The following is a 23970-nucleotide window of genomic DNA, read 5'->3' as shown; positions in this document are numbered from 1 at the left end:
GGGGGTGAGAGGAAGCACATGTGAGAAGCCTGGAGTGGTCACCAGGCCTTCATCTTAACAGGTGGGTGGGTCTTCCTTCTGAAAGTTTGGGTCATGGTTCTAAGGCCATGAGAAATCTTACCAGCAATGAACTGGGGCAGCTGAAGGGAGGGGGCTATGGCCCTGGCCCCGTGAGAGCAAGAAGGCACATAAGAAAGAGGGATGAGAGGGGAAAGAGAGGACTTACCCAGATGAAGAGCAGACACCGTCCCCAGCAGGACAAGGAGCAGGAGCAGGGGGTGTTTCATATCTACTCGGTCTTGTGCGAGAACACAGCTCCACCTTCCTTCTCCGGGCCGTCCTTGTGTGTCTGGCACAGCCCTGGCACACAGTGTAGACGCAGCGTTTAATCACTTGATTAAAGAGCAAACTGGATTGTTTTCTCCTCCTCCAGTGAACAGATCCTGAGCTGGAGAATGTGGAAAAAGAATGAGGGAGGGGAACTCAGGTACAAAAGTCCCTTTGTCCTCAGAGCTCCATCATTTCTCCCTGGAACCACACTCAGCTCAGACCCCTGTCCCTGCAGGGACAGGTCTGCTCAGGGTCAGGGCTGATTTCGCTCATGCTAGGGAAGGAGGAGGAGGAAGGACAGCGGCCAGCATGGCCCTAAGGACAGGCCTCCTAGGTGTTTGCCATATAGGGTGCTGCTTCCTCCCAGGCCCTAGATAGACCCTTCCTCCTGGGGCAGCCAGGAGAGAACTCACCTCTCAAGAGTCTGAGGCCTCCACTCTCGGTGTCTCTGGCAGCAGGCCCCCAGAAGCAGCCCTTATACTGGGATTTTGGGGAAGTAGGATGATTACCCCAGGCCAGGGTGAGGGGCAGTGGATCTGATAACAAAGTTTGCTCAGTCTTCCCACCCTGGGCCCTGCTCTCTACTGGAACCACAGGGACCTGCCTCCTGGGGCCTCCTGCCCTGCATGGTGCCCGCACACCCGGTTTGCCTAAGAAGGCCCCAGATGTTACACCTATTGTTCAGGCTCGATTATTATTAGTGCCCCGAAGGTGCCCCGGTCTGAACAATACGCCTTAATTTCAAGAGCAGCATCCCACTGACTGTCAGTACCCCGGGCAGTGAGGTGGAGATCCCAGGGAGCTGGCGGAGACCGGGAGGGGGTGAGAGGAAGCACGTGGGAGCCAACCCTTCGTCTTAACAGGTGTGAATAGGTGGGCCATCAGCTCCAGGGCACCCCACCAGAGGCAAGGGGAAGCCTCAGCCTTCCCGAGGGCTATCCACACTGGGTGCTGTATCCCTGACCTTCATCTTCACTCACCACCACCCCAAAATGGCATTCAGAGAGGGAAAGCAACTTGCCAAGGTTGCACAGGAAGTGAAGGAACTAGAATTTCTAAGTCTTTTTAGCTCTCTTTCTCTCTCTCCCTGTCTTTCTCACCTTTAGTGCGTGGAAAACCTGTGCTCTTTCTTTTGTGCTATGAATCTAGATCCAGGTTTCTCAACCTTCATACTATGAATACTTGGGGTCAAGTAACTTTCTGTTGTGGGGGGCTGTCCTGGGGGTGGCAGAAGGTTTAACAACACCCCCTGTCTCTACCCACTACATGTTAGTGGCACCTCCCTCCATTAGGACAATCAAAAACATCTCCACACGTTTCCAGATGTCCTCAGGGGAGCAAAATGACCCTGGCTGAGGGTCACTGGTGTAGAATGTGCCACCTTGTCCAACCTCAAGGCATATCTTCAGGGCTGGCAACGAGGCAGCAGCTGTAACGAAAAGCTTCCTGCAGGGTCTCAGACACTCTGTAGACTCCCTTCCCCTCCCCGCTCACCTCCCATCTCCCCCGTCACCACCAGAGGCTCAGGGCTAGGATGAGGCCAGTGAGGCAAAATTTAAGGGGGTACTAAGAAATTCACTATTCAAGATAAATAATATTTGAATGCAATCTTTCTTAAAGATCGAAATTAATGCAAAACAACTATGATGAACAAAATATCAGAATTTTAACCAATCAAACTCTAGCCAAATGTACTGCAGTTTAAAGAGAGGCCAGCAAGTGATGAGACTTGAACTTCCCGGATCTCTCTGCCAGGAGCCAGCGGACTTGCCGGGGTGGAGGACTCAACTCGGGAAGAGCATATCAGACCCCTGTATTCCAGCCCAGCCCTCCGGGGCTCCTGACAGAAGGGACAAGTAGCCCAGAGGGTGGCAAGGCCTGGAGTCCTTCTTGTCCTCTGCTCTCCCAAGGGACCCACAAATGCACAAGTCAGTCAGAGGTCCCTGCTGGGCCTGATTGCAGAGTAACGGCCTTGATCACTTATCTCTCTGGCCCAACGGACCAGATCCTTTATCTACCTGACGGTGGGAGGATTAGCCAATTCCTGGGCCCAAAAACTCAGTTTCCAGATTTCAAGCTTGAGACCTCCCTAATGGAAGCCCTCTTCCATTAGGTGAGGGTCATTCTTCCCCATCCAGGGGCCCGGGCCAGGGGCACCGTTTCACTTGGTGGTTGGGCTGATCAATAAGGCTGCCACTCTTGCGAGCCAGCGCCGCTATATGCTTTACACATGTCTCCTTTTACAGATGAGGAAATGGTATCTCAGAGAGTTTGAACAAGTTGCTCGAGATCACACAGCAAGTCAGAGACAGGCCTAAACCCAGGTCTTCCAGCTCCTCCTCCACCCTACAGCTGCCGCTCCTCAGCCTCCCCTAACCTCCCTCCTTCCCCAACAGACCATTCCCTCTCTCAGTTGACCCTGTTTCCTTTGCACACAAACCCTGGGCAAAGACATTCCAAGGATGCCAACGACCGTGTCAGTGGCCACAATAATTTCTGTCTGATTTAAAATCAGAAATAACATTTTTGAAGGTCCACCATGGACCAGACATGATTCTTCATGAAGGTTTTTATATTCATTATCCTACTTAATCCTTAAAAGTCATCCTACAAATTTGGTATTGCTGTATCTCATTTACATATGTACTACAAAAGCTCCGGGAGATTAAATGCCCAAGTCTGCACGATGGTACAGTGGTGGTACTACACAAGTGGTACCTTGGACCCTGGTCTGCCTGACTCCCCAGTCCTTGCTTTCTTTGATACACTCAGACGTGTTACCCCAGACAATCTAGCCAATGGTGCCAACGGTGTTGAGGGTGGCCCCCGTGCCGGGTGCTGTTCTGAAAGCTTTACTCACGCTGATCTCGTTAGAAGCAGGCCCTGTCAGTAACCTCAGTTTACAGATGGGAAGACCGAGACACAGGGGGCTGCTCGGAAGCTTGTGATTTCATTATACCTCACACCACACTGCCTCTCAAGATGCCACGGCCCACCTTCTGCATACCGTGGGGCTGGAATGAATCTTGGGATGAGAGGCAGAGTTTGAAACCCTTCTAAACATAAATGCAAACAGTACGCCAGAGACTTCCAGCCGTGGAGGCATCAGGGTTAAAGGAACATGCTTTGGAGCAGATAGAGTCACATCCCAGCACTGGTCAAACGGAGATATTCAGTCTTGCACAAGTCTTTTAACAGGGCGTGACTTTCTGAACCTGGTTCTGTAAAATGGGGATAGTAATTATTGATCACATGATGCCGTCTGTGTACGGTGCCTGCCAGGGCAGGGGATACATTGTGAGTGCTCTGTGAGTGGTAACAACCAGTCGATGTTGTTGTGTTTATGTTACAAACAACTATGTGTTCCTGAATGCCGGGTACTGTCTTGTCATATCCCCTGGCCTCATTTAGAGTCTGACGCATGGCAAGTTGTCTTATATGGGGTTTCCACAGAAGCAGAGACAAGGATTTGAGTGCAAGTAGTTTATTTGGAAGTTGCAGAGACCCTAGGAGGGAGCAGAGAATTCATACAGGGAAGGGAAGTCAGCCAATAAAATGTGTGCTTAAGTCCACTCCCTCAACAGGTCGCTGGAGTTTAATCTCATGGGGAAACCCTGGGGGAGGGTGCCCAGCACATGTCAGATTCATTCCACTGGGGAGGCAAGGGACTGGGGTACCTAAACACTCACTCCTGAGAGTTGTGACTTGTCCCCAGGGACATGTAAATTTCCTTGCATGTCAAACCAACCACACTTCTGGGGCAGGGGAGAGAGAGAAAAGGCCCTCAGACATGGAGATACAAATACAGGCGCTCAGGAATCCACCTAAACCCTTGAAAGGACTGAAAGGTATGGATGGGATCCTGGTAACACCTGCTACACAGGTGCCCGGAAATTGGATGTTCTACGAGGAGAGCTCCGGAGCCCATTCCTCTGTCTCCAAAAGGCTCCATAGACCCCACTCCACCCTTCATTCTCCTCGAGGAGTGGTAACTTCCCACCCTTTCTCTGAAAGGTGTGTCGTCGTCGTCGGGAGGGACAAGGCAGAAAGGTCAAGGGTGAGGGTAAGCAGAATGGATCAATGATCAGAGAAGAAAATAAATCATTTTAATAAAGCAATTTTATTGAAGGGAGGTGGAGGGAGGGGCAGCAGGCAGGGGAAGGGAGGCGGCTGCCCAGGAGGAAGCAGCTCTGGACTCCCAGCTAGAACCAGCTCAGTAGGAACAGAAGGGGAGGCACGCGTTGCAGTCAGACAGACTCCACTGGCCTCCTGCGAAGGCAGAGCAGGAAGATACCTTCAGCCTCTTGTCCACCCCTGCTCTGCCCTCAGGAAGGTCTTCCCCTTGTCCGTCTCCACACCTCGGCGGAGATGGAGTCTAAAGACCCAGGAAGCCTCTCCCGAAAAGGGTCAGGCTCTTCCTAGTGCCTCTTCCGTGGGGCCTTCCCCCGGTTCATCCCCAGCCCACCTCACCTCCGGTATACGTGGACACACATCTGCCACTGAAGACCGAGGGCTGGCTGAGAGCCCAGTACGCAAAGTTCCAGCAGCTGCGGTCAACCCAGTGCAAATGTGTGCAGGGGCCCTGGGGAAGGCAGGAGGGGAAGAGGTGGGCTGGGGAAGGCACAAAGGAAAGGCAGAAAGGCAGAGCTGGCCCTGTCCCCACCACCTCCTCCAGGGGCCCTTGCCTACTGGACCATGACGGACACTGTCCTGGTCATCTGAAATATTGATCCACAGCAATCACCACCATCACGTTCTATGCATCCCGTGGACATGCTCATCCTTCTAGCCCTGACAAGAGGCAGGGCGGGGCTGCCAACCCATCCTAGAGATGAGGAAACAGGCCTGTGGTCTTGCCTAAGTTACGTAGATAGTCAGAGGCAGAGAGGAGCTGGGACCCAAACCTCCTGATTCTAAATCCTGGCGCTTCCCAAAGCTTACGCAGCCCCCTCGGTGTCTCACCCAGGTGTCCACCTATCCCCAAGCCCGCAGGGGATCGTAGAGGAGAAACACAGGCACATCTGCAGCAAGTTGAGCACTTCCTGGGGTCAGGAGGTGCCCCCCACTTAGCGCTTACCCAGCCTGTGGCCACGCCTCCGCTCCAGACTTGACCCTGGTTGAATGAGCGGGCGGGCGGTGGATTCATAAATTAAAGCTGTAGCTGCGGATGGAGGCCAGGGTGCCCCGGTAGCACCTCTGGCAAGTTAACTGCAGGGCAGGATAAAAGGGGAAGAATGGAGTGTCCCTCCCACACGAATTCACATGACCAACGTCTTGGGTCTCTGAGTCTCCCAAATTCATGCCCACCCTCCCCTGCTACAGCCATCTGAAGGCTGGAGACCAAAATGCAACTTCTGTTTGTTTCCATATGGCCCTTCCCTCTCACCCCAATACCTCTGTGGGGCTCAGCTTCTGCTGACACTCCCAGGGCCCTCAGTGGGGAAAAGAATCAGCGATATGAAGGCTGGAGACACATCCCCACATCCCCTGGCCCCAGGCCTCAGCCTCAGCCGCAGACCACTCACCTGAGCATGATTAAAATTCCTGACAGCCATCGCCACGAGGAAGCGGCAGGTCTTGCACCCAGGGCTGCCCACGAGTTTTATTGCATCCTCTTCCTTAGGACGCTGAAGGTCCTTGTCCACCGCATCCAGGGCTGAGGCCGACTCCACAGCCCCCTCGTCTTCCAGGGAATCTTCCCTGCCACAGCTCGCCTCCTCCTCTGTCTCCAACAGCGCTGTCTCCCCAGGAGGGGCCTCCTCGGCCCCCTGTTCTGGCATCTCCCCATCCTGGGGCAGGGTCTTGGCTTCCAAGGTGCTCTCAAAGTTGGGTAGTTTTAGCTCCTGGCAGGAAGAAAAGCCACATGTCCTTCCTTCACATGTTCACATCTTGCCCTGTTCTTCCCAAAGCCACGGACAGCTCCTGCCTGCCTTGCTCTGGGCACCAGAGGGCTCAACGCCGCCTGGAAAAAGGAACCTGGAACAAAGTCTCCACGGGGAGAACCCAACCTCCCCTGCAAGGTCAAGGTGGTTAAGAGCAAAGTTGCTTCATTTATTAGCTTCATTTCTTCATTGGTGAAATGAGTATACAACACTACCGACCTCACGGGGATGCTACAGGGTTAAAGGAGATAATGCACAGAAAATGCTTAGAGCCGTGCATTCAGTAAGCTCAAAGGGAAAGGAAGCCATTGTTATTGTGACCATCATTAGCATCACGTAGAAAGGACAAAATTGGGAATGTCACAGTAGAACCAAGACCGCAGACATAACAGAGGCCCTGAGGAGTCCTTTCAACTCCTGGCCATAGGGTCCGTATCCTTTGAGATGTTCAGAGATTCTGAAATAGGGGATGATCAGAGAAGGGGGTGGGTATGTGACTCTGACCCCGTCTACTATAGAAAGGAACAAAATAGAGGAGCAAAGACTGAAGGCAAAGAACACTTACTCAGATGAAGAGCAGAAACTGCCCCAAATAGAAGAGCCAGAAGTAGGGGGAGTTTCATCTTGGCTTCGTCCTACAATGGAGAACACAGTTTGTCCTTGAAACACACACACACACACACACACACACACACGCACACACGCACACATGGACACACACACACACATTGCAGCCACACTGTTAGGGGACTGTGGGAGTGAGGTGCAGAAAAAGAAGGCATGAATAGAAATCAGGATGGCCCAGAAAAGCTCGTGCTGAGCCCAGCCCTGGACGCTCCAGGACCCGGGATGCAGGGACCTCTTCCGGAATAGAATGAAGTGGCCGAGGCTGGCTTTCCTGCAGGCCTGGAGGTGAAGGAGGGAGTACGATGCGTACTTGTTTGTACTTAATAGTTCCCTCAGAGTCTATGATACAAGACAGGAAGGAGGAGCAATGGTTGTTGGCCTTCCTAGGAACACACAGCACTTAGAAAATGTGTCCCCTCCTCAAAGCTCAAAAAGCCACACATTCCCCTCCCCTCCACCACCACCTGCCTTTTCCAGCCAAGGAGAGCTTTCACGTACCTCAAAGGAATGTGCAAGGCAGAGGATGAGACGTGCTGCCCTGCTGGCAGCTGTAACCTGAAAGCCACGTGCAGACATGCCAACCCTCCAGAACCTGTCAGCCAAAGCCAGGCACCTCCCAGGAGACCGAGCCATCACCACCACTGAAGTCAGCTCCACCTCATCAGAGAAAGCACTCACCTGCCCAGAAGCCGCCCTTGGGTCTTTGGGAATCCTCAGAGCTCAGGCCTCCTTTATTCCATCTCACAAACACGTTGATACGTATGAGGCGTATGAGGCGTTGGAGGAAATTCTGTCCACCCAGGAGGGTTTGCCGCAGAGGGGAAGGAGATGGGAAGGCTGAAAAGAACCATTTCTTCGTTTCCCCTGGGAGCCCACTCATTCATTCACTGCCGTGTTCTCTCCTGACACCCCTTCCAGGACCCTGGGGCCATCTGGAACTGCCCTGGGTCAATGGTTCTTACCCCGGGCTGCACTTCAGAATCTGTTAGGGAGTTTTTCCAAAATACACGTATTTCCTGCTTTACCGGTAGGGATGTGAATTGCCACAGACATTTCGGGAATGAATCTGTCAATATCTATTAGGATTAAAATTCACATATGATCCATTTCACTCTTTGGACACTGAAAAGCACCTATAAGTAAGAAAACTCGTACAAAATTACTTGACTGTTTGTAGAAATGAAAACGATGTGGACAGTGAACTGGGCCATGAATACAATGTGTCCCATCTGTTCTACAGAACATTCTATAGCTATGAAAAGAAGAGCTGAACCTGTATCTATAAACCTGAAGCGAGGGGTCTGCTACGTTATGGAGTGGGGGGAAAGCAAGATACAGAGGAAAACATTTGTATGAGGATAGTTTTACAAAGAGAAAACCCCACGTAAGTGCTTACCTTTGAGCTTCCTTTATACGACTGTTGATAGAGCTGAAACGCCAAAAATGATTCGCACCAGACAGTTGACCCTGGCTCCTCCAGGAGCAAGGGAGGAGGGAGAAGGGAGCTGAGGGAAGTTGTTGTTTTCCTTCTTTTTATAACTTTGCATTTTTCCATGGTTATGATAAATGTGTGCTAAATCTGTAATTTTGGAAGACACCTTATTAAAGATTTATAAAATACACAGATCCCACCCTGGGAAATTCAGATTGGCCAATAGGTCTAGAGTGGAGGGCAGATGTCTACGCTTTGTAAGTTTCCCAGATGATTCTGATGGAAAACGGGTCTGGGACTCACTGTCCCGGGGCTCTCCAAGCACAGCAAATGCTCACGTGTGCCTCACCCCTTTCCCTCCCGACTTGCCCGCTCAGGTGGCCAACTTACCAGCCTTCATTATGGTAACACTTCCTGCGCATTTTTAACTGCTGTGCATGGCAAGTATTATCTTTCTTTTTTTTTTTTTTTGAGACAGAGTCTCACTCTGTTGCCCGGGCTAGAGTGAGTGCCGTGGCGTCAGCCTAGCTCACAGCAACCTCAAACTCCTGGGCTCAAGCGATCCTCCTGCCTCAGCCTCCCGAGTAGCTGGGACTACAGGCATGCGCCACCATGCCTGGCTAATTTTTTCTATATATTTTTAGTTGTCCAATTAATTTCTTTGTATTTTTAGTAGAGACGGGGTCTCGCTCTTGCTCAGGCTGGTTTCGAACTCCTGAGCTCAAACAATCCGCCCGCCTCAGCATCCCAGAGAGCTAGGATTACAGGCGTGAGCCACTGCGCCCCGGCCCAAGTATTATCTTATTTAATCCTCTAAAAATACCAAGTGAGCGTGGTGACTGCTACCTCCATTTTCCAGGTGAGGAAACTAAGGCTCAGGGTGGCTTGTGACCTGTCCCCACTCCCACTGCCCACACTGGAGCAGCTCCCTGCCATGGGCCCTTTTGTAGCTCCAGGGTTTGTCCTTATGGCAGGTAGTTGTTTTGCCTTTTTTGTGAAATTATCTGGTTAATGGATTAACATGCATCTCTCTCCCTAGATGATACACTCCATGACGACAGAGGCCAAGATGCTTCATTCACCAGCCCATCCTTGGTGCCTGGTACAGGGCCTGGCACATAGTAGGTTCTCAATCATTATCCATTGAGTGAATAAATGAATGGTTAAGTCATTTGCTCAGAAGTGGGATTCAAACTCGGTTCTCTCTGGCCCAAACTTCTCTCCCCTCCCATATACTTGCTCTGTATCAAAAACAATGCTGTCCAGGTGGAGACAAAATCAGAGGGAGGCATGGTTCTTGTCCTCAATGTGCTTACTATCTGTTCATAAGGTGAGACAAATCCAGGTGAAACAGGAGGAGAAGGGTTAAGACCCAAGCTAGGAAGCACTCTCCGCCAATTCGGAAGGAGATCCACCCACAGAAAAGGAGGGCAGAAAAAGCTCCCTGAGAACTGTCTGGATGGAAAGGTGTGAATAGGAGGGAAGGACACAGGCTCTCCAGGTAGAAGGAACAGCGTGAGCAAAGGTGTGGGGTGGGAAAAGGTAGGAAAAGGGGGGAAGGATGCATCCCATCGTGAGCCAAGGATGGAGATAGCCTTCCCTTGTCGCCACTGATTGAAAAAGACAGAAGGAGGAACTAAGAGAATACTCAAACAGAGCCCAGACAGATGCTGTGAGCTGGGCTCTGCTCACTCCCATCCCCAGGCCCTCCCTGCAGGACCACTCGGTGCTCTGGGCAGAGCTACGATACTCAGAAAGTGGCGAGATGGGGCCAATTCTTGGAAGCCGGTTGGCTACTCTGGCACCCCCACCTGGGAGCGAAGTCTCTCTTTTAGGTTACAGAATCCAGGGTCTGAAATTCACAGTTTAGTGACCCTGGAAATTCCATTTCATCAACCTTTGGGGGGCGGGTACAGCGCAGTGGCTGAGAGTGTGGGTTCCGGAGTCAGACAGTCTGAGTCAGACTCAGGGTGACTGGGTATACCACTTAATAGCTGTGTGACCCTGGACAAGTTCCTTAACCTCTCTGTACCTCATTATCACCATTTATAAAGTGGAGGTAACAATACTTACCCCACTGGATGGTGAGAGGGACAAATGAGACAAGGCGTAGGTAGCAGACTAGCTGTGAGCTGCCTGGCCGCCTCACCCCTTCCTGCGGTTTCTGGGATTCTTCTTTCTAAAGATCTTGGTGGGGGATGCACATCTCACTGTTGAAGACAAAGTGCCAAATAGATTCCCAGCCTCCTTTGTAGCTAAGGCATACAACTAGGCTCTATCAAAGAGAAACATCCATTCCAGGCTTTCAACCTGGAGCAGGTGACCAAAAACATGGGGGCCAAGAAGACTTTTCTCTTGTGGTGGTGATGATGAGCTCAAGTTCCTGGGACTGCAGTGCCCACCGTGCTAGAGGATGGGCCCAGGGTCCGAGCCCTACATCATGCTCGGTGCCAGCCACAGGGCCTGCATCTCAGCAGCAGCAGTGGGATCCTCCCTAGACCCGTTCTGCAGCCTGGTTTTGGCCCCATATCTGGTTCTCTGGTCCTTCCTGCAATTTTATGAACCATCCCATTTCCTTTCAATAAATTCATTTTTCTACTCATATTAGCCAAGGAGAGTTTCTGTTGCCCGCCACTAAGATCCCTGACTGATACAGCATTTAGCACAGGAGCTGGCATTCAGTTATTGCTCCATAAATGAATGCTATTTATATTATTAGGCCCAGAAGTGATCAGGGTCTTTAGAGTCGACCCACATTAATCAAACTCTCAGGAGACTGATGTCTACCTCTGGTGCCAATGACATAATTTAGGTTGACTTGAACCCACAGTGGTTGCCTGGGCCCGCTAATCAGCACATTCTCTCCCTGCATCACAAGCTACAGTGTGCTCAGTAGACCTGGAGTTTGAGTGGGAGCAGAAAGCTAGAGATCTTGCAGTCCGGTGCATTTGAGCAAGGGGGCCTGATGCCCAACATCTCAACTTCAGCCTCAGACCTTCCTTCTTTCCCAAGAAGAGTTGAATCAACGTTGCAGGATCCCTACTCTTAGGAATCCCCCTTCCTACCCCTGAAGTTGCCGTAGAGCTTGGATGGCCCTAGACACACTCGATCAACCAACTCAATAAGAGTGCTCCCCTGGGGGACCCCGACAGGTCACCTCTGCATTTAATCTTTCCTAATGTCACCCTCAGGGGCTCATCCCAACTTTAGGCTTGTGGGAGAGCTTGCTGTAGCGCCTGCTACAACCTGTCCAGAGGCAGACCTGGCACTGAGGCGTCTGCCCTGCCACAAGAGTGAGCTGCTGCACAAGGTATATGATATGTATGCACCAGGCACTGAGCAGATGTCACCTTGACAATGGTGTCCAATATCAAGGAACTCTGAGTATGTCCCTCCCATGCCCATCTCCCAACACACAGCAGCTTGAAGGCAGAAAACTGCAGCTCCAGATACGTAGCCACGCTATTCGGCATTCAGGATAGGCTTCAGGCACCATGAATTCTGCAATCAGAAACAACATATGGCACGGCCAAGAATGACCTCCCACCCTTCTTCACCAGTAGAGTCCTGTTTGGCCCTTGGGACAGGCAGACTCTGAGGACATCCTCCAAGATCTCCACCCTCTGGTGTACACACACTGCATAATCCCTGGGACTGCAAATAGGATGGATTTTACTCCCGTGGTCACATTGTATTATATGGCACAATTGACTTTAGGAAAGGGAGAATACCCAGGGTGCATCTGAGCCAATCAGGTGAGCCCTTAAAAGGGGACTGAGCTCTCTTTCTGAAGTCAGAGATTCCAGGCACGAGGGAGATTCAGCCCACGGGAGAGTCTCCATTGCTGGCTTTGAGAATGGAGAAGGCCACGTGGCAAGGCATGTGTGCAGCCCTGAGAAGCTCAGAGCAGCCCCATCCGACAGCCAGCAAGGAGCAGAATTCTGCCACAACCGCATGAGCTTGGAAGAGGACCCTGAACTCTGGATGAGAATGCAACCCAGCCAACACCTTGATTTTAGCCTTGTGAGCCCCTTAGCAGAAAACCTAGCCAAGATGTGCCCACACAGCTGACCTACAGTACTTTGAGCTAACAAGTTTATGTTGTTTGAAGTCACTCAATTTCAAGTGGCAATTTGTTATGCAGCAGAGAAGACTAATACAGCCCTCAAGTCCCGTCTCCTTCCCAGGATGAAATTTATAGTTGGTGCAGTTGGTCGGGGGATTGGCAGAGAAGGGTCCCAAAGGAACAGGCTGAGGACCTGCTGGAAAGGAACCCAGAGACAGCAGAGCAGGTAAGATGGACAGAAAGAGATGTTAGGCTTGGGCCAGAGGTCCCACCTCCTTCTCCTTCAGAGTACGAGAAGCTAAATAGCCCCTTCTAGTTCCAGCGTTTGCTCAGGGGACTCTCCCTGCCCTTGGAGAAACTTCTGGGGCTGATCAACTGCTTACCAGGCTGGGCTTGGCCAACATCCCCATGGGGCAGATAAGAGGTGGCAAAAGGGCTAACACCATCCCAGGCGGAGATAGGGACCTGGGCGGTTGCTCTGTGAAATCAGCCCTGACAACAGCTCCCTGACACTTCCCCATTCGTAGGCCACAACAATTGACACAGACCAAGATGACTGATGTGCTAGATCTGGGAGGGGTCTTAGAGATGAGCCAGGACCCATGTCTCAGATGTGGAAGGATGCCCCAGACTGGACCCAGATACCCTGCTATCCAGTTCAATGTTCTTCCCACTTCCCCAGTGAGATTTCCCTCCTTCCCCTCCCGGCACCTCCTCTCTCAGAGACTATGAACACTCAACTCAGCAAGCTTAGTAGGAATATGTCTTTGCAGTCTGTGCCTCCCCTGCCCCCCTGCCACCTCCGGTATCTCCCAATCCATCTGCTTCTCTCCATCTCTGCTGCCACCTTGCTGGCCCCACCACCATGTTTGCTAACATGCATCAGAGCCTGCTGTCCCCACACTTCCCATTCGAAGTCTAGCAATTAACCCAAACCCGTTACCACAGCCTGCAAGGCCCCCCATGGTCAGGCTCTTGTCTACTGGTCCAACTCCCTGGAACGAGTGGCCCTTTTCATACTGGTTCCAGCTTCAGTGGCCCAGCAAAAGCCTTCGTACTGGCTCAAAGGTCACCTCCTCAGAGAAGCCTTCTCTGAGAACTCTTTCTACAGAAGCCGACCTGCCACCCCCATCCTCATCTGGTAACTTCGATCCACATCCTTCCATGTATTCCCATGAGAGAATTTACCAAAATGAGCTTGTTCATTTATTGGTTTCTAGTTTACTGTTTCCCCCAGCAGGAAGTAAACTTCTTGACAACAGGGACCTTGTCTGTCTTGTTCACTGCCTAGAACTCACCCCAGGTCATAGAAGGAGTTTTTTGTTTTTTTTTTTTGAGACAGAATCTCACTCTTTTGCCCGGGCTAGAGTACCGTGGTGTCAGCCTAGCTCACAGCAACCTCAAACTCCTGGGCTCAAGCGATCCTGCTGCCTCAGCCTCCCGAGTAGCTGAGACTACAGGCATGCGCCACCATGCCCGGCTAATTTTTTCTATATATTTTTAGTTGTCCGATTAATTTCTTTCTATTTTTAGTAGAGATAGGGTCTCGCTCTTGCTCAGGCTGGTTTCGAACTCCTGAGCTCAAACAATCCGCCCGCCTCGGCCTCCCAGAGGGCTAGAATTACAGGCGTGAGCCACCGTGCCTGGCCTTAGGAGTTTTTTTTTAATTACATGCTGAATTAATTAATCAATTGACTAATTAACTTGAACTTGACCCTTAGGGAAAGTTTAGCTGAGTTTAGGTTGGAGTAAAAGTCCATTTGTTTCAATTCTACAGGCATTTTATTTTTCTTTTCTTTTTTTTTTAAGATACAAATTTATTTACCATGTATACACACAAGAGCTTTCAGAATGAAAACTCAACTTTACAATGGGGTTTAGAAGCTTACATGCCTTTCTGGTAAAATGGGTTATGCGGTGGGGAAGAGGAATTCTGTTGAGTGGCAATAAAAGATTACTAGGGAGGATGAATCTCTACAGGTATTTTCTGAGCTTCACCACCTTGGACACAATCCTCGACCATGCCCTTTGCTCTGGATCATTGATTTATTCATTCACTCAGCGAGTACTCAGAGACAGTCTCCACTCTCAGGGAGGTTTAAGGTGGCTGACAAATAAGGCCAACAGAACGAACCAATTAGTAAGACAGGGCACTGTACTGAGGGCATATCAGAAGTGTAGAACTTAACACAAACTGAAAGACACAAACCTTCAGAGCTACCAGAGTCACAGAAAGGGCTAGGGCAGGCAGAGTGGGCTTCCTTGAGGAGGTGGCACTTGATCTGGGCCCTGGAGGACTGTCAGAGAGGATAGGATAGGCAGAGGAGACATCAGAGGGCACTTCTAGGGGCCAAACCACGGCCTATAGTGCTGGAATTTGAACCAGGACATGGATGATTTGGTGTTTCCTGGAGGTTAAGTCAATGAATGCGATGGTATCTCTGCTTTGCACCAAAGCCAAGCTCCTCCAGCAAGCAGGGCAGACTTGCTGGCCAGTTCCTCCACCCCCTCCTACTCCTTACACCATAGTAATCTGGTTTCTGTTCTCCTGTTGCTCCACCGAAACTGCTCTTGCCAAGGTACCTACTGACCACCCAATTGCCAAACCCAACAGATGCTCTTCAGTTCTTATCCTGCTTGACCTCTGTAGTGCGTGATAGCTCTTCACTTCCTCCTTCTTAAAAACTGTCTCCTTTCTTAGCAACCTTGTGGCCATTCCTTTCCAGTTTCTGCTGGTGGGCTTCTCTTCTTCTTCTGGAAAGTTAAATATTGGGGATCACCTGGTTTTTTGGTGCCTTTCTCTCCTAACTCTACACATCCTCCATGGGTTATATCATCTACTCTCAGGGCTCAAGCTACCAAATATATATACTGATCACTCCAAAATCTTCATATCCAGCCCCAGGCCTCCTTCTGAGCTGCAGACTCACATATGTGGTCACCCAAGTAGCTTCTCCACTTGGGTGTCCCATGAGCAATGTGAATTCAACACATCTCAGACTGAGAGACAGACAGACACACACACACACACACACACACACACACACACACACACACACACCCCTACACAAACCTGATCCCCTTCTTGTGGTCACTTTCTCAGGAGAAATCATCACCTTCCACCTAGACCCCCAAGCCAGGACTCAGGGGCATCCTTCATCCCTCCTGCCCTGACACCCACACATGGGTAAGTCATAGTGTCTTCCTTCGCCGTCTCATCCAGCCACCAATCCCATTTCTCTGCCACTCTCCTAGTCAACTACTAACCATCTTTCTCCTGGATCACGTCAGTGGCTGCCAAATGACTTTCCCCACCTTCAGTCCCACCACCCTGCCCACCTCCAATGCATGGTCTACCTGCAGCCAAAACGAGCTTTCTAAAATCCAGTTACTGGATTTTTTCAGTTACTCCTCCTTGCTCCCAGGCACACATGGTCTGGCCCCTTGTCACGTCAGCCTCGCCACTATTGACATTCTGGGCTGTTCCCGTCTTTGTTACAGGGCTGTCCTGTGCATTGTTGGATGTTTAGCAGCGTCCCTGTCCTCTACCAAAAAGATGAGAGTAGTACCTTCTTCTCCCCCACGTTGTGACAGTCAAAAGTGTCTCCAGACATTGCCAGATATCCCCCCAGGGACAAAATCACACCCAGTTGAGAGCTACTGTTTTACAACCTCAACTCTCCAAACACACACACACACTGCTCCAACCATATCGCACACCCTGCTGTTTCCCCAACATTCCGTGATCTCTCAGGCCTGCATGCTTTTGCACACGCCATTTCATCTGCTGAGACTGCCTCTTCCTCACTAACCACTGTGCTTATTCCTTCTCTTCATCTAGGTTTCAGACAAGGATCACCTCTTCCATGAAGCCCACCTTGACTATCCCAGAGAGACAAGGAACAGAGCCTACTCCGGGCTTCTCTCTATCCCAGCCCCCCTCCCACCTCACTGCAGCTGTCTTCTTCCTGTTTCCCCAGTAGAGCCGGAGCCCCACCTCATTCACCTGTGTATCTCTGGTCCTGCATGGTTCTGGAAACTCGATAGGGGCTCAGTTCATGTTTGCCCAGTAAGTGAGTAAATGAAGAAAAGCAATTCTTGTTTAAGATCACCGCAGACAGAGCTGGGCAGACGCTCCCTGAAATGAGATCTTGGGCAGGAATTTTAATAACGACAACAACAGCAGCAACTAGTATTTAGGAAGTACTTTCTATGTGCTAAGTATTTTAAGTGCTCTGTATCATTTAATCTTCTAAACAACTCTATGAGGCAAGTGCCATTGCTATCCTAAATTATAGACAACAAGCTGAGGCTCAGAATGGCAAAGTTACTTGCCAGGTAAGTGCCAGAGCCAGGCCCTGAATCTAGAGCCCGCCGCACTCTTCCCCTCCTGCCTCCCTGGCAAGGCACCTGCATGCATTCTCTGATGTAACTTACCGTTACAGGTAAGGGGGCAGGTGATGATTTGGGAAACACAAGACTGTGGTCCTCGATTTGAAAAGTCTTTGGCTCCATTCCTGCCTCTGCTGCCCATGGCTGGACCACCTCTGCCAAGGCCCCCTCATCTCCCCGTCTGCTTCTGCCCATCTATGAGTTAAGTTAAAGATGACCAGCTCATAGCGTTTGGGGAGGACTAACTGAAAGGCAGTAGTGCAATAATCTACTAAGTGCCTGAAACATAACAGGCCCTCAACAAACAAACAATTCCCATTTTATAAATAGAGAAAGCAAGGCTTTCTCCATCAAAAGCTAAGTGATGGTCCAAATTTCACATACTAGCAAAATGGTGGAACTTGGAAAAGAACTCTAGCCCAGGCCGGCCGTATTGGCTCACGCCTGTAATCCTAGCACTCTGGGAGGCCGAGGCGGGTGGATCATTTGAGCTCAGGAGTTTGAAACCAGCCTGAGCAAGAGCGAGACCCCGTCTCTACTAAAAATTAGAAAGAAATTAATCAGACAACTAAAAATATATAGAAAAAATTAGCCGGGCATGGTGGCGCATACCTGTAGTCCCAGGAGTTTGAGGTTGCTGTGAGCTAGGCTGATGCCACGGCACTCTAGCCCAGGCAACAGAGTGAGACTCTGTCTCAAAAAAATACAAAAAACAGAACTCTAGCCCATCCGTCATTCCTCAGGAGAGATATTTCTGAGCACCATGTACCTACGTGATCATCACCGTGTGGGACAAATCACAGTTCCCACCACTGAAGGGCTAAGTCATGAGCACCTGGAATTATAACTCTGCTGTCCCCAGCTGGGATTGGAGGTTGAATCAATCTTTCTCTCTCTCTCTCTCTCTCTCTCCCCCTCTCTCTCATGTCCAGTACTATTTATTGAGCCTCCATTCTGATCCAAGCAGCATGCAAAGCTCTACGGATACAGTGGACAAGAGATAAAATTACCGCCTGCATGGAGTTCCCAGCCTAATGAAAGATGTGCCTTAATATTTTTAATAGTACAATCATACGCTAAACTACAACTGTGACAAGCTCTATGCTGGAGCGGTACCTGGTGCTATGAAAACCTGTACTAGGTAACAAGGAAGGAAGGGGTATCTGAGCTGAGAGCTGAGGGAACTGCAGGAGTTAACTTGGAGTTGGGTAGGACACATTCCAAGCAAGGAAAAGAAAACCTTTTACTGTTAAATAGTGTACTTGGCCTGTAAGGTGATTTTGCATATATAATGAAAACAGCTGCCATTAATTAAGGACCTACCATGTGCCATGACCAAGCACTTTTCAGGTGGAGCCTCGTGTATCCTCACCACTCTCTGAGGTGGGTGCTGTAACCGCAGTTTTCGGGTGAGGAAACAAAGGCATTGAGAGGCTAGGGGACTCCTTCAAGGAAACCGAGCCTGAGAACTGCAAGAGTGAAACCCAGCACTGTCTGAGCCCGCTCTGGGGGAGGAGTACGCAGCCCCGCCCCTAGTACTTGCCGTCTCTGTGCACTTGGATTTTCTACATTGACTGTTGGGGAAACAAAAGTAGCACAAAAATTGAATATGAAGATTGATGTTTTTCATTGACTTTGGCTTAAGATTTTGGGTAATTAGAAAGTCTCTTTTTTTTCTTTTTGCCTTTGAAGTTTTCTCATTCCAAGTAATAAAGGAGAACTCTTGTGTTGCTTTCTTTGCTAGGCAGAAACAAGCTGGAACAGGTGCTCGCAGGGTGGTTTTGCATCCTGCACTACGGCGGTGGCATTTCAGACTCCAGCAGGAGTGAAGCGTGAACACACCTCACCCTGCCTTCCCCCCAGGCAACCACAGATGTTACCAACATCTGCAACTATACACTGCAGGCCTGCTGCCTGCCAGGTGGTTCATATGGATCACTCACTACGCACCAGGTCCTCTGTGTAGTGCTTGATGTCCATTAAGTCACCTAATCCTTACAAATGTATTCCTACTGTTACCCCATTTTACAGGTAAAAGAATGGAGGCTCTGTGAATTTAAGTCCCAGAGCTTAAGCGGGGAACAGCTGGAAACTGGTCTTGGACAGTCCAACTCCAGGGTCCAAGCTGCTTCTGCCTTTTATCCCCCAAGTTTCTAAGTCCTTGCAACAAACGCCTGTGGTATTTATTATCTCCATTAAGGTGAGGAAACTGAGGCTCAGGGTGGTGAAGGGATTCTTCCAGGTCACACAGCTGGCCAGCGCCTGCAAAGCCCAGAGTCTTTCCCTTGCGCCCTACTCTCTAGCCCCCCATCAGGCCTGGGAGGTGACACTGGACCCACAAAGCAAAATGCTGAGCGGCCTGTGAGCAGATGTTTGTGGTTAGAAAATAAGAAATCAGGGCCGGGCGCGGTGGCTCACGCCTGTAATCCTAGCTCTCTGGGAGGCCGAGGCAGGCGGATTGTTTGAGCTCAGGAGTTCGAAACCAGCCTGAGCAAGAGCGAGACCCCGTCTCTACTAAAAATAGAAATAAATTAATTGGACAACTAAAAATACATAGAAAAAAATTAGCCGGGCACAGTGGCGCATGCCTTTAGTCTCAGCTACTCGAGAGGCTGAGGCAGGAGGATCGCTTGAGCCCAGGAGTTTGAGGTTGCTGTGAGCTAGGCTGACGCCACGGCACTCTAGCCCGGGCAACACAGTGAGACTCTGTCTCAAAAAAATAAATAAATAAATAAGAAATCCAAACCCCTGGAGTAGGGGCCGGTGTAAACACAAGCTGCGATCTTGGGTTTCCTCACCCTGCGGGTGAGTCAGCCCCCAGGTGGGCGGTAGTGGGCTGCAGTCTGCCCAGGGGCAGCCAGATGTGCCCCATCGGTGACCTCCTCATCGCCAAAGGGCTGGAGCCGGTGCCTTGGAGCCTGGATGGGAGGTGTCCTTCCCCAAAGAATGTTAGAGGAAGGACTCGCTGCTGTGCCCCAGAGTCACATCCAAAGCACTGGGGAATCATCTATTCCCCAAGGGCTGGCAGGAAAAGGGCCTCCAGGACATAACCACTGGGCCATTGCTCCAAGCTTTGAATTTGGGGAGAAAGGTAGGCAGTACCCAGTTGGCAGCTGGCACCTTCAGCTAAAAAGCAGTTGGCACCAGATTACGAACAGTGATTAGGGGACATGAGGCCATTCTCTGGAAAATTCCAAGGCGGCTCTTTTGTGATAAGCCCACTTGACAACATCTCACCCCCCTGAGATCTATTATTAAATATTATCTGTGCTCTCCGGTCTGCCGACCAAGCTGCCGTCTGGCTCACTGTCTGGGACCCCTGCCCAGGCAGCAGAGGGGAGCAGAAAGAAAAGTGGGGTGAGCAGGGATAAATAAGGGGTGGCATAGCCATAAGACGGGGCGTAAGCAGCCATTTAAAATCATGCTTTTGGTGACTACTTGATGACATAAAGAAAAGCTTATGCGATCATTTTAATTATCACACACATCCGGTCAAACGACGGGAGGAAACACGCCAACACGTTAACCACAGCTAACTCTGAGTGCTGCGATTAACAGTGATGCTTCTTTTTCATGCAGCTCTTTATTTTCTGATCTATTTTATAACAACTGTACCTCTCTCACCTAAAAATACACGTACAGTAAAGGTCACGTCTAAATGAATGTGACCTTAGGAGACAGACCTGGTTTACGCACCAGCTCCACGGCGCCCTGAGTGGTGAGCCTAAATTTCCCCACCTGTAAACGGATGGGCAATTCCCTGGGGTGAAGAGGCTTAAAGGAGATCATCACCCAAAGTTCCTATTTCATGGGGTTGGCTGTTCTTCACGTGGGAGGTGCTGTCCTCCGAATGGGAGGCCCGGCCCGGCACCGTGGGGCCCGGTGGGGACAGATTCGACTCCGACTCCAGTTCCTCTCTGCTGAGGCTGGAAGCTGGAGGGAAGGGCTGCATTTGAAGCCTCTTGCTGAGTGAAGTCAAAAGTTGTGAAACTCCTGGGCTGCTTGCTTCGTGGTTAGTCCCCTCTGAGCAGGAAGAGGGCCCTCGGGGCAGGAAGATGAGGCCGTGTGCATGCGCTCAGCCTGCTTCTCCCGCTCACTCCCCTCTTCCCTCCGCATCATCTCTGACTCTCAGAATAGAAGTGTTCTCTGCACTTCCTAGGCAATCCAGGCTTTTCTCTTTTAATAACAGCTTTATTGAGATATAATTCATACGCCATACAATTCACCCATGTGAAGTGTAAAATCCAATGATTTTTAGTATAAAGTTGTGCAACCGTCACTATCAATTTCAGAAAATCTTCATCACCCCAAAAGAAACTCCTTACCTGTTAGCAGTCACTCCTCATCCCCTCCTCACCAGGCTAGCCAGTCCCTAATCGACTTTCTGCCTCTATAGATTGGCCTGTTCTGGACATTTCACCTATAAATGGAGTCATGCTACATACGGTCTCTCATGACTGGCTTCTTTCACTTACATGTTTTCAAGGTTCATCAGTGTTGTAGCATGGATCAGTACTTTACTTCTTTTTATTGCCAAATAATACCCATCGTATGATACATTTTATTTACCCATTCACCAACCGATGGACATTAGGCATCTTTTTCGGCTATAACATATTATCTGTAATGCTAGCTGTGATCTGTTCAGTACCTACCATGTGCCAGGCTCTTGACCTAATTTCTAACCCTTACAACAGCCCAGAGAGCCATGTCTGTTTCTTGCATCACACTGATAAGGAAACTGAGATGCAGAGGAGTGGCCCATCCAAGGCCACACCAGTGACACAGCTGGGATTAAAAAGGATCCTCCCACTGCACCACATTGCACCCCCACCCCCACGGGTTCTGTGTCCTTCCAACTGACTCTGAAGCCAGAACGAGAATCCACTCATCCAATGATCGTTCATTCAAAAGCCTTAGCTGGCACCAAGTGGATGGCAAGCACACATTAATCAGAGCCAGGGGACACCAGACTCCGCCTCCTAGAGTTCACTGCCCAGGTAAGGTCACCAGGAAGGTGACCGACCAAATGCCAGGGCCTCAGACATGCTGGAGAGCACAGGGAATGGTTTTTAGAGGGATTTTGAGCAGGATCCAGCAGACCCGGTGGATTTCCCCGAGATGGGACACAGTGAGCCACCCCTGCAGAGGAACTGGTGTGCACATGGACCCAGAGGCCAGGACATTTGGTCCATGGGGATGGGGTCTGCCCTGTTGGTGGGAGGTGACGGAGGTGGGGATCACACTGCTGAGAGCCTTGAATGCCAGGCTGGAGTCTGGGTTTTGTCCTGTGGGCAGAGGGGAGCCATTGAAAGTTTTTGAGCAGGGGAACAAGATCCAACCCATCCATTTCAACTCTGGCGTCCGTCTTCAGACACAGGTTCCTAGGCCCCTGGGAGAAGGAAGCGCTGTGCCTCAGACCCTCGTGCACCTGCACATCCCCAGCCTGACACGTTACAGGTGCTCAAAAGACATTTGTTGAATGTCTGGACAGGTGAATGAACGAATGACCAATCTGCGCGACAGTCCCCTCCCTTCCCCACCCCCATCCATTCCTCGTCCCTCTTTCGGTTCGTTGGAATACAACAGCTGGCGTGCTCCAGATTCTCCTGTCTCGCCCACCCACCCTCTCTCCTTCCTCCCCTCTCCCTGCCATCCTCCTCCCCACCGCCATTGTTCAAGTGCTCTCACCACGTGCCAGGAGCAGCGATCACCTCACATTCTCACGATCGCCCCCAGGGGCAGAAATTAGTAACTGCACTTTGCAGATGGGGAAATGGTGACTCCAAGCAGTTAAGGGATTTGCCCAGCTGCCCAGGGGCAGAACTGAAACTCAAACGGTGACCTTCTGGTTCCGTCTAGTGCCTCCAGCTGGGGGGGTGTGTGGGGGTGGGGAGGAAGAGGAGGCAACGGAAAGGACTCCCTGGGAGGTAGTCTCTGAGCCCGCAACCCAGGACCAGGTGGTAGATCCTAGTCTGATGGCTCCCGCCCCAGCTCTGGGTGCAGCCAGATCCCTCCACCTCTTCCAGCACATTCATGGGGGGGAGGCGAGGGCGAGGTGGGGAAGGGGACAACCTCCGGACCTCAGAAACACACACACACACACCCCAGCCCCAAAGCCTAGAGAGGTAGAAACAGTAATTGTCTTAGACACAGAGGCTTTATTTTTCTATAACATCATTCCCCAGAGAATTTTTTATAAAATGCCCCATGTAAATAACTATTAAAGAGGAAAACATCCCCAAGATGGTTCATCAGAAATCCATCGGTCAAGCATGTCAGCTGGTTCCCAAGGCCCTTGGGGTAGCCTGACTCTGTCACTGTTCTTAACACCTTCTAGGACATGCTCCAGAAAGAACCTTCAACTCGAAACACTCTCATTTTACAGATGGGAAAATGATGCTCAGATCAGGAAAGGGCCAGGCCAAGGTCATCAGCATCTGTGGCAGAGCGGGGACCAGGGACCCGTGCCTCCCCGCCATCTGCTCCTCTTGCCCCCAAAGCTCGCTGCAGTTCTCTCACCAAGGCTGTGCCACTGAGGGAGAGCCGGGGCTGTGGCTGGTACCGCCACTAAATGCCGGGCGGTGTAGCTGAGGCCATGATGACCTCACTCTCCACCTGGGAATTTACCCGGCGGCGGATGACAGTCCAGGCACACACGGGCTCCAGGGCCAAACAGGCCTACGGAAGTAGGTGGCACCCCTCCTCCTATCACCTCTCCTGGGGCCAAGGTCTGCCAAGGCCACGTGCAGGGAGACACTCTGGCTTCCACGTGTCTTTGCTTTGGGTCTGTGTGACATCAATCCACTTGGCTACTGAGATTTTTCTCTTGCTGATTGGAAGTCCTGGCTGGCAGTTAAATTAAGGTTTTGGGGTTTTGTTTTTAAGAAAAAATCATGGCTACTTAATATAAGTAGCCTGGGCCGGGCACTGTGGCTCACGCCTGTAATCCTAGCACTCTGGGAGGCCGAGATGGGTGGATCATTTGAGGTCAGGAGTTCAAGACCAGCCTGAGCAAGAGCAAGACCTCATCTCTACTAAAAATAGAAAGAAAATTAGCTGGACGACTAAAGATACATATAGAAAAAATTAGCCGGGAATGGTGGCACATGCCTGTAGTCCCAGCTACTTGGGAGGCTGAGGCAGGATTCCTTGAGCCCAGGAGTTTGAGGTTGCTGTGAGCTAGGCTGACGCCACGGCACTCTAGCCCAAGCAACAAAGTGAGACTCTGTCTCAAAAAA

The 23970-nt window shown here is 50.7% G+C and overlaps 1 protein-coding gene across 1 annotated transcript in view; it reads right to left on the bottom strand.

The window, feature by feature from the left end:
- The window catches only part of LOC105809977 (bone marrow proteoglycan-like), a 10187-nt gene extending 3352 nt beyond the window's left edge, over nt 1–6835 (bottom strand). Inside the window, exons 1-3 of the mRNA XM_012643885.1 lie at nt 6778–6835; nt 6261–6292; nt 5856–6173 (exon numbers count right to left, since the gene is read on the bottom strand). Coding sequence (XP_012499339.1) covers nt 5856–6173; nt 6261–6292; nt 6778–6835 — 408 coding nt within the window. The remainder of the gene's footprint in view (nt 1–5855; nt 6174–6260; nt 6293–6777) is intronic.
- Nucleotides 6836–23970: the final 17135 nt, after the last annotated feature.

The sequence above is a fragment of the Propithecus coquereli genome, unplaced genomic scaffold (assembly GCF_000956105.1).
Source record: "Propithecus coquereli isolate 6110/MARCELLA unplaced genomic scaffold, Pcoq_1.0 Scaffold202, whole genome shotgun sequence".
Classification (NCBI taxonomy): Eukaryota; Metazoa; Chordata; class Mammalia; order Primates; family Indriidae; genus Propithecus; species Propithecus coquereli.
Note: the sequence above shows the minus strand (reverse complement) of the source record. Positions and strands in the feature narration are given on the sequence as shown.